A 13,819-nucleotide genomic window follows, 5' to 3' on the forward strand; every position below is an offset into this window, starting at 1 on the left:
TGACCAAATTTCCTACTAAATTCCTACAATATCAAACCGGTTTATATTAAAAGTACAGCACTACCATCCCCTTTCATAATATATCTTGCCAAAATACCAACTTGACTTTAAGTTAGCACAACCTGAAAGCAGAGCCCAGTTTCTCAAAGGGACTACAAGCAAACTAAGCTTAAAAAATCAATCACATAATGAACCTAGTAAATGTGCCAAGTGTTCATACATTCAGCTTCTTGGAGTGCATGTACAAGATACAGATATTTGTATCCAGATGTACCCATACCTCAAAGTTTAGAAACTGACATGTTGCATACCACTTTGGTAAAATGCACAACACACAGCCTTAACCCTTTATTCCTAATTATTTCAATTATAAACAATTTTAGTAATGATTTAAATTTATCAATGGATATATATTGTATTTACATACAGTAGATCTGACATTGTGGATGATACTGTTCAACATTTACTTCATAGTGTGTTCTTATAATTGGTAATTGTATGCACCTTCTTTACAGTAATAAATTCAGTACATAATGAGCTTGCAGCTGTCACTTGCAATGTGTCTCAGCCTCAGTTTGTGCCTTAGCTCACCTTAACTATAAATTTTTTTATGGTATTTATTCCTCCAGTCCCTGGAATTAGAGAGAAAGGACAAGCATGATATCTACAGATGGGGTGATGACCTCTCCTTGACCATCCACTAAATTGTCCTTTCTGTGAGAAAAGTGGATCAAACAGATATTGCTTCCCCTTTCCATAATCCCCACTTTAATGCAGCATTTTGCGTTTTGTCGCCGTTTTCCACTTTTTCAAGTTTTTTACATATATCAATCACTAAACAGCAAACTAAGATATTAGCCAAGTTTTTTCCCTGCCAAAAGCGTTAATTGGCGAGTAATTAAGGACATTTGCAGATAATGAGAAAATTGTCCTCCGACAAATTATACATTTAATATGAATCGCATACAGTTCCCCCAACCCACTAGTTTGAATTCAACCAATCAGAGATGCAGGATTACTTATGAGCCAATGCTAAAAATAGAGTCAAAACGTCGAGTTGGTAACTTTAACAGCTCCCTGGTACAACTGCCATAGACAGTCTACACAAATCAAGCATGGTGTTGTATTACGTATTGGCCAATGACGCACCGAATTGTCCCAACTGGCTGAATGACATTCGTAGCTTTTAAATATTCATATTATGGATGAGGTTTATTTGGATCCCAACGGGGAAAGTATTTTCAAGAAAACAAAGTTGAAAGTTGTAAATTTTTCGACATTTATGCCACCATTTGAAGTAAGATTTGAATAGATAAGCTAGTTATGTATGTCGTTATGGCATCATGGAATCAGTGAGGTTGAGAAAAACCATAGAAAAGGACGCAAAATGCTGCTTTAATAGATAGCATGTTAGGTTAGCAGCATTACAACGAAAATGATTATAAAATGTCAAACAGTGTTGGTTAAGGTCAACTCTCTGCATCCCTACACTCATCATGGAGGCAAGTCTTATGCCTTGGAGCTAAGAATCAATGATACTGAAGGTCATGATAACTGCCTTCGGGCATGGTGTAAATTTAAACTGCTATTTATACTGCTACTGAAGTTTTTGGGAAGGTTTCATTTTCTTTAACTTGATCATGAAGTAATAATACTCTGTTCTGTAATTAAAAGTGGATGGTTTTTAATTAGGTTCACTAATTACTGTATACAAGCTAATCACTTTAGAGTGTCTACATGAATGTACACCATGGAGGAGATGGATTGTACTTAGTGAACTAAACTTTCACAATTATAGGAGAGAAAATGAAAAGTAATTAAAATGGTATAATCAATTCATTAAGCTTCATGGTGGATAGTTATATAGCCAATACACTCCTGTACATACAGTATTATAGTTTACATATATGTATAACATCTAGGAAAGAATGTTGGTTCTTCAGTGTACATTACAATGATTTGCTATAGATACTATAGAAGTACAGTAATGTGCCAGCCAGGATGACGGTGTACGTGTAGACAAACCTTGGAAGCAACGAAAAGAATTTAGAAAATGCTCTCTAACCAGACGAGATGTGCTTTCATTCATGATTTTACGAAGATTAGTTCTGAGAGCTTTGCGATCCTGCTGTGTAGCAACATGTTAAACTCCACCGTGAAACTGATGTGTTGTCTAGGATACTCTGAGGAACATTCATGTGCCCTTTCGATACAATCTGGAGTATACAGTGCCTGGATATAATTATCTTATGTTGATGTATTTACAAGCATGTTTCATATTAATTGGTGCACATAGGACATTTCCCATAGAATAGCTCACATGTTTGACAAGTTAGTATAGACATGCAGTTTACGTCATACAGTGACTATATATAACTTTGTGAACCAATAGACCTAATATTGAGTGTGTGGGTACTATACAGTAGCTGTGTATCACCTTTCCAAAGTAAGCGAGGCAGCTCTAGGAAATATGTTTATTTTCGGCACCGTCCTGGCACTGTCCTGTCATTTAGTTTATTTTCATTTCATAATATCTTGCTCCAGTCGGAAGGTAATATATTTATCACTGAAGTAAAATCTTCAGATGTACGATATAATTAAACTATGTGAACTAAAGTTAAACTTGATTTAAAAATAAGCATTTTGCTCATTCCATTGAGAGCATGTTTACTGCAGAAAATTCTATTTCAAAGCTGTAATAAATTGGACAACTCTTTGAACCCAAACTATGCTACACACATGTTTCCATTGATATCCTGTTTTCAATAGCCACGTTATTTTGATCTCCAAGGGGGAAAACAGCATATAAAATTATTCAGACCATTTTCTTGTATGTATCTTTAGTTAACATTTATCTGGTCATATAAACCTGATCCTAGCTATAGATGCATGTTGCTGTTGAATTACAGCCCACTGTAACATAATTAATAACAAAGATAAAGTAAGTAAAAGGTAAAATAGAAGGATAAGAAGAGAATCTGCCCCCCCCCACCCCACCCATCATATTGACCCACCTGGTAACTTAGCCAGAGGAAAGAAATGGAGCAGTTGGATAAAATAGAAATATGTCAAATAGAAACATAAACAAAAATGGAGATGAAAATACATAAGGGTAAACTAGAAGTGTTCATATTTAGTTTAGTTTAGTAGAAAACAAAGGATCAGGAGGGATGCTCAAGTCCCCTCAAGGAGAGAAAAAAGAACTGAAGACACAAACACTCGAATAACAATGCTAAAAGTTAAAGTGCTTGTCCAAAGCATTCTTAAACCCATTCACACTACTTGCAAGTACAACTTTCTCAGGCAAACTGTTCCACTCATTCACAACCCTATTAGAAAAAAATTATGCCGAATATTAATCCTACTTTGTGACTTTTGGAGTTTAAGACAATGACCTCTGGTACAACTACTATTAGCAAACATGAAAAAGTCAGTGAAGGATAAATTGTCAAAACCATACACAATCTTGAAAACCTGAATCAAGTCACCACGTAACCTCCTAAGCAGATACAGAACCGACTTCCAAGTAAACTGGTATATAGCCTTAACATTTTGTCATATTTTTGTCTTTTCAGCCAAGAAGGAAGACTCCATCAGCGATGGTGAAGAAAAAGCCGAGGAAGAACTGGAAGATAAAGGTAAATAGTATTGTTCATTTGTAACAGTCGACAGCAGTGACACTGATCAATGATGTTTTTAATTTCTTTAAAAGCAGCAAATGACTTCAGAGTGTCTTTTAGTTTTCAAGTTTATTATTTAGAGGTGTTTATGGATATTGCAAGATGCAAGGTTTGAGCTTGTTATGAAATAGCTGCAAAGATATCTCACATAACATGCAGGCTATTTTCATGTCCATATGGACAGGCCAATATGAATGTAATAAACTTATACCTGCATATTAGAAAACTGGCATAGGGTGTCATCTGAAGAATCTTGGAGATGAAATCCAGTTTAATACAAATGGTCCATGTTCCATAATGTGTTTGTGTAGTTGAGACTATGTGGAAAGGGTGAGGGGGGGGGGTGGAGAGAAAAGGTAATATATCCATGGGAAACAGGCATAAGTAATAGCTTGTGGAATGGCCACAGTTCAACATGCTTGTAGGATAACCTTGATGAAATGAAATATATATATGCATACAGGGTAAAATGCTTAGGATAAAGTGATATAATGGAGGTCTAGTGGGACTTTGAGTCGTACCAATCCATTTGCCAAATTAATTGTTCCTTCGTTTTACAAAAAAATATACCTAAAGATGAAGAATATAGACCAGTCTTGTTCAAACTGCAAAAGATTGATTTGAAAACTTATAAAATAGAATTTTTGTTTTTAAAAGCTTTTAGTTTAATAAAGATAACATCAGCTTACCCTTCCATCAAAACAGAGCCAGGGTTTTTAGACACAACAGAAGAGGTCTATGCTCTAGATAATGAGGACGCTACCCTGGAATGTTTCTTCACCGGTCGTCCGACTCCTAAGATAACTTGGATGCAAGATGACGATGTTCTTTCTTCTGATGACCATTTCATCATCTCGGTGGACCCAGAGGCAGGGAAAGCCACGCTTCTCGTGAAGGGGGTGACCTATGATGATATTGGGGAATACGAGTGCATAGCAGTGAATGATAAAGGATATGCAGACTGTAGACTATACTTGGATGTGGCAGGTTAGTATTCCAGGGCAATAGTTTATCCTGTATCGCATAGCAAAATGCCTTGCAAATTGCTATTAGTACAAGTGCAAAGATACACAACTTTTGTACACAGGAACCAAACAGTATTTTATTAAAGACGAAATTCATAGCCTTCGAAAATGGCGGGCTACAAAAAATTTGTGCACAAAATTATTTCTTTGGTGGCATCATTGGCAGAAGTCTGATGGTTTTGGAAGTATTTAATAAAATAAATAACCTATCAAGAAAATACCAGTAATAGCAATTTTAGGGAATTTCAGAACTAAAAAAAAAAGGGAAAAAGCATTAAAAATATACAAATATTTTTATTTCAATTAATTATCAGTATAAAATTCAAATATGTATGTAAAGCCTGGTCATTTGCCTTCTTAAAAAATTATATCTGTAAATAATATTTGCAAACTTTGTAGAACTTTTAACAAAGTTGGCCAATTTTCTACTTACTCTGATAACTGATTTTTTTATTTTAAAAATTTAAACTTTTAGGGATGTTTACCTTCCCCTCTCAACCCAAAGAATACATCTCTCTTTTGAAAGAAAAAGCTTCTAAAAGTGCTATTCAACATGTAAAATAAGACTGGCTGTTAAACTTTACTCCTGAAACAGGTGCTCAAAACTTTCCAAATTAATAAGTACAAAAAGAATATTGATTGCATGCTCTCACCTTTGCTTTTGGCAAACAATAATTTACTTGTTTTATAAGGATTGTAATTCAAATTCATTAATATTAATATCATATCTGAGCAGCAGTTGTGGTGGAAGTATAGCTAATTAGTAGCATATTCCAATCAAGCAATAATCAATTGTGTTAAAATATGAAAAATTCAAATTGTAAAAACTACTTCTGGTTTGAATTTGATGTACATATTTCTTCATACTAGTGACTTAATGACATGCCACAATGAATTTCTGCATACATCAGAGCCATGTATTTGATATTTGGAACCATGCATCAAACATAATCCAACATTTTATCAATCTTGATTATCACAATTTCATGACTTGAATATTTGCCTGTTACAGAACCACCTAAATTTGTACAACTATTCGAGAATCTTGAGATTCCGTTTGGGTACTCACTACGTCTTGACTGTCGACTAGATGGTATTCCGGAACCAGATGTTGTTTGGTCGAAAGATGACATGCCGCTGAAACAGAGTGGACGTGTTAAATTTCTCTTTGAAGGGGAAGATGGGGCATCCCTTCTACTGGAGAATTTTTCTCGCACAGACTGTGGGGAATACAGCATTCGTGCCTACAACATCGCTGGTGATATCACACATTCTGTAATGGTCACGGCACCAGGTGTGAGCACAAGTTCTTTACAAATAGGCTACATTTGAAGTTTAATCTTTCTATACGTCAGAAGTTAAGAATTGTTTTCTTAAAGTTTTTCCTACTCTCAGTATGTACATCGATGTTATTTTTGCGATGACTTCAGGTATAAGTTTAGTCTTGATATGTCATAGACCAAGAACAAAGAAACGATTGAATATTACAAATGTTTCTATAGATATTCTGGTGTTTAAAATATTACGCTTTAATATACGCCTAATCTCCAGAATACTCCAACTTCACATTAAAAGAAAATTCAGAAAGATGCATCTAATTTTGATATCTTTGATATTTGTTGCATAGTTTTAACATCTCTTGTCACTTAAAAAGGTTGCATGCATGTTTCAACTACCAAGAAAGTATGTAATTAATTTTTATCTATGAAGCAAGTAGCAGAGTTACTTCTCTCAGAATATCGTCATACATGCTGCTTTGATTTTTTATTCCAGGAGTAAACATTGAGCCCATTCGCAGGTTCAGAGTAAAGAAGGATACTACCATACAAGATGATTACGAAATCTTAGAAGAATTAGGCAGGTATGGAAAATAATTCAATCTAATTAATGAGAAGACATAATTTGCAGAGAAGGTATTTCTACAGGAAGAATGCTTTTTGATAAGTTTTATCCATGGATACTTCAGCATCATTTGCTGAATAAGAATCGCCGATTGCAGTCGTATTTTGAAAGAGCAAAGAAATGTAGTCTAGAACAGAATTCAAACCGGTCGCCAGGGTTGTTAGTCATGTGCTAGGACAACCCACAGTTGGTGGCGATCCCTACATAGAAATTTCTTTGCCGAGGGGTGCCAGTCATAGGCCGCAGTACCTTGCGTACTAAGTAACCAGGGATGTGACACCCAATTTCCTTTGATTTCATTGATCTGGCAGGCAAGAGGTTTCAGGCTACATTAGGCAATCGTGTGTATCTGAAACTAGAAATGACATGGTTAACCATAAACCAGCTTGCCCTGATGAGTCATGTCTAATGTCAGTTTCCTCCCCCTCCCTCCCCCCACCCCAAATTGTATATGATGTGTCCACTATATAAACCATTAAGATTATAAAAGGATTATTGTAATATCCAAAGGCACTGATCACTGTGGCAGCCTTACCAGTTGCCAATTTGTACCTTTGTCCATTGTGTGCAGTCACTACAAAAAGTAATAGGACACTAGTGCAAATGTTTTATATACATAGTATCCTTCCATAGTGTCCCAACACTGACTGCTATACAGCTTACAGTATTCTTTATCCGCAGTCATTAATTCACTCCATAGTTGCAGCTTTTCCCTGTCAATTTACGTTTAAATTGGTCATTTGAGCATAACAAAAATTGAGAAAATGTTCTATAAATACATTGTTTGACATGAGTTTTAAAATTTGCCTTTATAAATATAAAAATCCCATAACATTGAAGCTTCGTTAGCTTAACTGTCCAAATTTTGCTTCCTGTAATGTAATCTTTCTGTACATTCCTGCAACATTGAAATATTTTAGGAATTGAAATGCTATCATCAATTTGTTGCTTCACATTTACTATCAGATCAATGCCCCTTCCCAGTCCTCTCTTCGACCTCCTAGAGGATCAGTTTGGCCTCTTCCCAAGTGTAATCCCCAAAGATAAGAAATAAATCACCTGTGTAATGTTACAAAGATACATAATTCCGAAATAGTAGCAAATAGATCAACTTTCTCATTCTTCTGTCAGGGTTTTTGAAAATCTTAGCTTAATTTAAAAATAGGGTAAAAATGATAAGTTTTCAATGATTTCCAACAGAGCTAAATTGTTTGATCACCACCCCCTTTATTGTATATTGTATAATATTATCATGAGGGTCAAGTTTCCTTATTAAATTGGACCCCCACTTGCAAATTAAGGCCCTACATTGACTACTGCAATACTTTTAAAGGTCAAGGGACATGCAGCAGTAGCTGCTCATAATTTCATTTAGAATATTCACAGGATGTAAAATAGCCTGTACGTTTTCTACGTTTTGCTCAGAAAAGGGTGGGAAAATAGAGCTTTTACTTTATTCAGCAATAGTTGTTGTGACGTTACAGGGGGCTGCACACAAGCTCAATAACGAAGTAAGCTTTGGGGCAATATATTGCATATGGGAACTTTTGAGGACCAAAGAAAACAGCTCTCTGTTACAACAGGTCATAACAGAAAAGTTGTTGAAAGGATCCTGCTAGATCGTTTCAGAAAATTGTAAATAAGACAATAAAGATGTAAAATAGTTTAATAGTGTTTGCATGAGTGGTACAACATTTTCCCCAGCAATCATGACAAAGGAAAGTTAGGAACAAATGAGATCACTTTTTTTTACGGACTCTGCACTCATCACAAAGAAAAGAGAGCACTCCTTGAAGGAACAGACTTGCAAAATTGCCTAGGCCTAAGTGAAGTTTAGTGGGATAGATAGGTTTAGCGGAAATAAAATGCCAAAAGGAGGCAGGTACTCAATGCCAGTCTGAATTTGTGAAGGATCCTCAAGCCTAATAGAAATAGGTTATGGAGCACTTGATCTTTAATTAGCAAAGTTTTATGGTGATCTCATCCATTTATTTAGATATCCCAACTGTATTAGAATATCCTTAGAGGGCTCACTATCAAAATACATTCACAAATGTCATGTCGTGTCCCCCTGTTCTCATATTGCTTCATTATTCACTCCTTTCTTTTTGTTCTAATCTTCAGGGGAGCTTACGGTATTGTCCACAGGGCTAAGGGGAAGATATCTGGACTGGAACGAGCAGCGAAGTTCATCACAATTAAGGCTGGGATGTGGGAGGAAGTGAGAAATGAGATAAAGATTATGGGCATGCTCTCCCACAAGAGATTGATTGGACTCTACGATGCATATGAAACAGACAGGCAGGTCAACATGGCCATGGAATTGTATCCTTAATATTTGTAACTAAGAGAATCTTGCAGTTCATCATGTTTTGTAATCAATTTATCTAATTGAGTAAGCCAATATTAAGAAACTTGCAAATAGAGGGTTAATACTTCCAACCAGCTTAAAGAGCTTTTTTTTTTATTAGACCAAATACTTTATATTTAACACATTGCTTACTTCCACCAGGGAAATTGATGAATTAGCACCAAAATGTTAATAAGAATAAAGGTGAGTGATTGATCAATTTCTTGAAAGACATCAAAGTTCTACTTTCTGGATGAATAATATTTATTCATGTAAAGAATATTAAAAATTTTACATTTCCATAAATTAACATTTCAGCTTATTTTTTGCATTTTGTGAGCAAACATGTCAACAATTAAACATTTTTCAAAAGATTAAAGAGTTAAACAAGTGTCTGATTGAACATTTGGGGAATGTACATGAATCAATCTAGTAACTTTCCAAACCACCTTTTACAACATAAAGAAAACTTGCATAGCACTGGGACTACAACAATTCCAATCAATTACAAATAGTATCCTCACTTTCACAAGACTTTCTGGTGTCCCAAAAAGGAGAACTATGGAGTCACAGTCCTTGCAAAATTGTGAAGGGACCACGGATTGCAAAGTCCGCAATGACTATAACGCATATTGCAAAAGTTGGTACTTACAACAATTACAGTTAGATTCGTCCAATACGGCAACATACAGTAATGCTGTAGTCAAGCCGAAGACTTTGTTGATACAAATGCTTTGGCCATCAACGGCAGTCATTTCTCATAAAGGTTGCTGCTATTAAAATCATAGGGTCTTCATTGTTTGTCAATTTTAGAAAAACATTCAACAGGGCAAATATATAATCATCAAAGAAACATTAAAATTGTTCTGAGTATTATTAAATTAGTAAATATTGATAATATTATGTAGTTAACCAGATTTTAAATGTTAAATTATGTTGAGTTTGATATGGAAATTAGTAATCCCATAGTCGTCCCTGAAGCTTTAGGTAGTATTATTTGCAAGTTGGCTTTAAATAAAAACAAAATTACATCTATAACTAAACAAACTGCTTGCACAGCAGAAGACGGAGAAGGAACACACATTTTTGTTATGTATTGCGAAATAAAGTTCTCATTATGAGTAGAACCCCTGTGACAAATCTTACGAGGTACATAAATCAGGTCACACACCTGGAGTCTTTGCATGCTAAGTTCTTCAATACCGCCCTCCCTTCCTTGGGGGGGGGGGACATTTCACACTGCAGGTTTGATTATTCAATCTGTGGAAAAGGCTGTTGGATGAATAGCTTCCTGGAGGTGAGCTGAAGTACCTGGAACTATCTGAAAGATTCATAGACCCCTTTCACTGTGGATTGTTGATGATATGCTATACTTGGTATAAAACCAACCTGTGTGTCTCTGCTCTGCATGTGTTTGTGTGAGTTACAGCAGGTGACCTCTGCTAATACTTGTTGGCATGGTATGGACTATACCAGTACTAATGCTATGATATACACACAACCGTCATTTCTTCTTCAAACTTCGAGGAAACTTGCACATAATCGGTTTGCTGTGAGGATACTGTGTCAGGTCTGAAGTGTTTGTGGTTACTATTTGTGCAGATAAATCAAGGTATAGTAGTTGAAACACTAAACTTACAAGGATGTAATTTCTTGCTGTAATGGGAATTCTTAGGAGGAAGAGGTATTATGTGTTGTCACATTGTCAATTGGTTGTACTAGTATATCTGTGTGGTAGTGCATTGATGTAAAATGTGAAGGTTATGATGCTAGAAGCTGGCATGATCAGGTAGACAACCACTTCAATTTTCCTGTTGTGATAGTTCTTGGAAGTAGTACTAATAGTGTGTAATTAACAGTGATTACTTAGTCCAGTTGCTTGATTGCTGTGTTAGTTTTAAAAAGGTTAGTAAGCATATTGGGAAAAGTTATATATTATTTGATAATGATGGAATACTTTGAGATAACAACCAGCTAGATCCTGTAAACCTTGAAGATAAATATTTTTTCTTCTTTCATGGTCTTTATATAATATATCATTTAATCATTCTGTTAAAATTCCATCGCAAATCTTACGTTTGCTAACACAGGCTAAAACATGAAATTTTTAGTAGTGACACAAATGTAGTTTTAATGTTGGAAATGAAAGCACCATTTTGCTTCTAACCCCCTTATGGCCTTACCCAAGCAAAAATTTCTCATACCAGAGGGGAAACAATGTAATATTTGTCTAGTCAACATTTCCACAAGAGTTTTTAAGCAGAGCTAGACTTCAACACAGGCTTCAGATCGAAGTGGGGGGAGGGGGATGGGGGTGGTGAAAACCATTGCTGTGCTAATGGCCACCGGCCTTTCACCGCGGAGTTGGGGGCCAAGTTAGGTACATTTTTTTTCTTTTAAAATGCTTTTTATTAGAGTTTTTCACTTCGTTATTTCGGCTTAGTTTAATACGGTGTTACCATCTGGCATAGTCCAACAGAATTTAAACAGAGGAGGCAGAACATATAATCATGGTACTACAGTTTGTTGTAGCAGTACTAAATGTTTATTTAGCAATTCACCTGAAATCCAGATTTGCTAAGTCTCTTGATGTATTGACTTACACCCCCGAGTACCACAGACAAAGTTTGGGCTGATATTTACTGTAGTGTTTCAATACTGATAATATATTGTGCCAAATATATCCTCTGTTTACATTTAATGCAGTTTGGATAGAGTTGGTAAATGACAAAGGGCAAAAACAGATAAGTATACCTGGCTCTTAAAGTTGGTTGTTGCATTTCTGGAGTACACTTATGATTGAGTTAACAATCTTGGCTGAGTAAGGGGGCTTATAAATTAACCCTGACCATACATAGGCCTACTTGTTAAGGTAAGGTGTACATGCCCATACGTTTCATTTCATGTCTGTATATATAGACAGCCATTAGTTGTAGTCCTTCACCACAGTTTCCTGTTTAATGAACACATGATCGTGTTGGTTTCCTTTTTATTTTCAAGGAAAGTACAAAGAATGAAAAAGAAAGAGAAAAGTGCATATTTGTTGCATACTTGCATTACAACATATCACTCAGCAGCATAATAAGTCCAAATAAGTCGCAGTATGTTACTTTTGTCGCACTGTATGTTCCTTGACAGTAGCGATTGCACAGAGTGACAGGTGGAGAACTGTTTGAACGAATCGTCTCTCAGGATTCTATCACCGAGGGAGAGGCTGTATTCTTCCTCAAGCAGGTCATTGATGGTGTCTCACATATGCATGAGAGGAACGTGGTTCATTTGGATCTCAAGGTGAGTAAAAATTAGCATTTCGTGAAAGAAATTCACAAAAAAATTTGTAAAAGTTACAATGAGTTCAGATTGGCACACCAAGCAAAGAAATTGATATATAGGGAACACCAGCAACTAAGGGATTCATAGCTCAGTTGGCAGAGCCTAGGATTTGTAGATCAGGGTCACTGACCAGCACCAGTTTGAATATTCCATATTCTAGCCAATATCTCTTTTCCTAATTGTTGATAATTTCCAGTCAATGTTCTGTAGTTTATTTACTCTAAAAAGATAAGTGTGCAGAAGCCATGATGCAAACCTTTCATTAAACACAGTTAGGGACTTACAAACAAATCAATATTTTCAGAATTAGATTGGTGTATAATTAGTTTGTTCAGGTTTTTCAATTGTCAGTACTTAATAAGTGTCATTGTACTGTGTTGCCACATGAACAGTACTCTTAACACATTAGCATGTTACTATATATGGGAAGCTGTACATCATGAAAATAAGTTTTGACACTGCCTGTCACTAGGAAGCAAACATGTAGTATATCCCCTTGGTATGAGTCAAAGCATGAGTACAAGGCTGCATGAACAAGTATAAGTGCTTACTCTTGCAGTTGTACTAGTGTCTTCCTTAATTAAATGCTAGAATTCAAGACTTCCTTAAATGTTTAAATACAAGTACTGTACTGGCCCACTTAAAGACATGTTAAGTGTTAACCAATAACAAGTCGTGACCACACTTCAACACTTCTTCATGAGTACTGCAACATGAGTATGAGTAAAAGAATTCTTGTTTGTATTGAATACAAGTAGAATTATCCTTGGTATGAGTATGAGTACTAGTAAATTTCTCCTTGATTACTATGAGAATTCTCCTTGGTATGAGTATGAGTACAAGTAGAATTCCCTGTGGTATGAGTATGAGTACTAGTAGAATTCTCCTTGGTATGAGTATGAGCACTAGTAGAATTCTCCTTGGTATTAGTAGGAGTAAAAGGATTCTTGTTTGTATGAGTAAAAATACAAGTAGAATTCTCCTTGGTATAAGTATGAGTACAAGAAGAATTCCCTGTTGTATGAGTACGAGTAGCATTCTCCATGGTATGAGTATGAGTTTAAGTAGAATTCTCCTTGGTATGAGTATGAATAAAAGATTTCTTGTTTGTATGAGTTTGAGTAAGTAGAAGTCTCCTTGGTATGAGAATGAGTAAAAGAATACTTGTTTGTATGATTACAAGTAGAATTCTCTTTGGTATTCATATGAGTACAACAGAATTCTCCTTTGCATGAGTTTAGTTTAGTTTATTAGTTTTATATTTATTTTTATTTTTATTTAGTTTATACAAGTAGATTTCACCTTTGTATGAGTGTGAGTTACTAGTAGAATTCTCCTTCGTATGAGTACCAGAATGAGTACCCATTAACAGAATAACAGTACTAAATTTTTTAAATCTGTCAAGTACAGTTATGAGTACAAATCTACAAGGGGCAAGCACCATACAGATCTATACATTTGAAGAAAGAAATCTTTTACTGTAAAAAATTGATCCTTATCCTGGTAGTTAACTATTGATATAGTTTAAC

The 13,819-nt window shown here is 35.4% G+C and overlaps 1 protein-coding gene across 3 annotated transcripts in view; it reads left to right on the forward strand.

The window, feature by feature from the left end:
- The window catches only part of LOC139964999 (protein Obscurin-like), a 73,628-nt gene that overhangs the window by 24,175 nt on the left and 35,634 nt on the right, over positions 1-13,819 (forward strand). For all 3 annotated transcript variants that reach the window (XM_071967134.1, XM_071967135.1, XM_071967136.1), the window contains 6 exons: positions 3,576-3,638; positions 4,386-4,667; positions 5,718-5,999; positions 6,479-6,566; positions 8,732-8,932; positions 12,110-12,248. In XM_071967134.1, coding sequence (XP_071823235.1) covers positions 3,576-3,638; positions 4,386-4,667; positions 5,718-5,999; positions 6,479-6,566; positions 8,732-8,932; positions 12,110-12,248 — 1,055 coding nt within the window. The remainder of the gene's footprint in view (positions 1-3,575; positions 3,639-4,385; positions 4,668-5,717; positions 6,000-6,478; positions 6,567-8,731; positions 8,933-12,109; positions 12,249-13,819) is intronic.

This window comes from Apostichopus japonicus, chromosome 23 (genome assembly GCF_037975245.1).
Source record: "Apostichopus japonicus isolate 1M-3 chromosome 23, ASM3797524v1, whole genome shotgun sequence".
NCBI classification, from domain to species: domain Eukaryota; kingdom Metazoa; phylum Echinodermata; class Holothuroidea; order Aspidochirotida; family Stichopodidae; genus Apostichopus; species Apostichopus japonicus.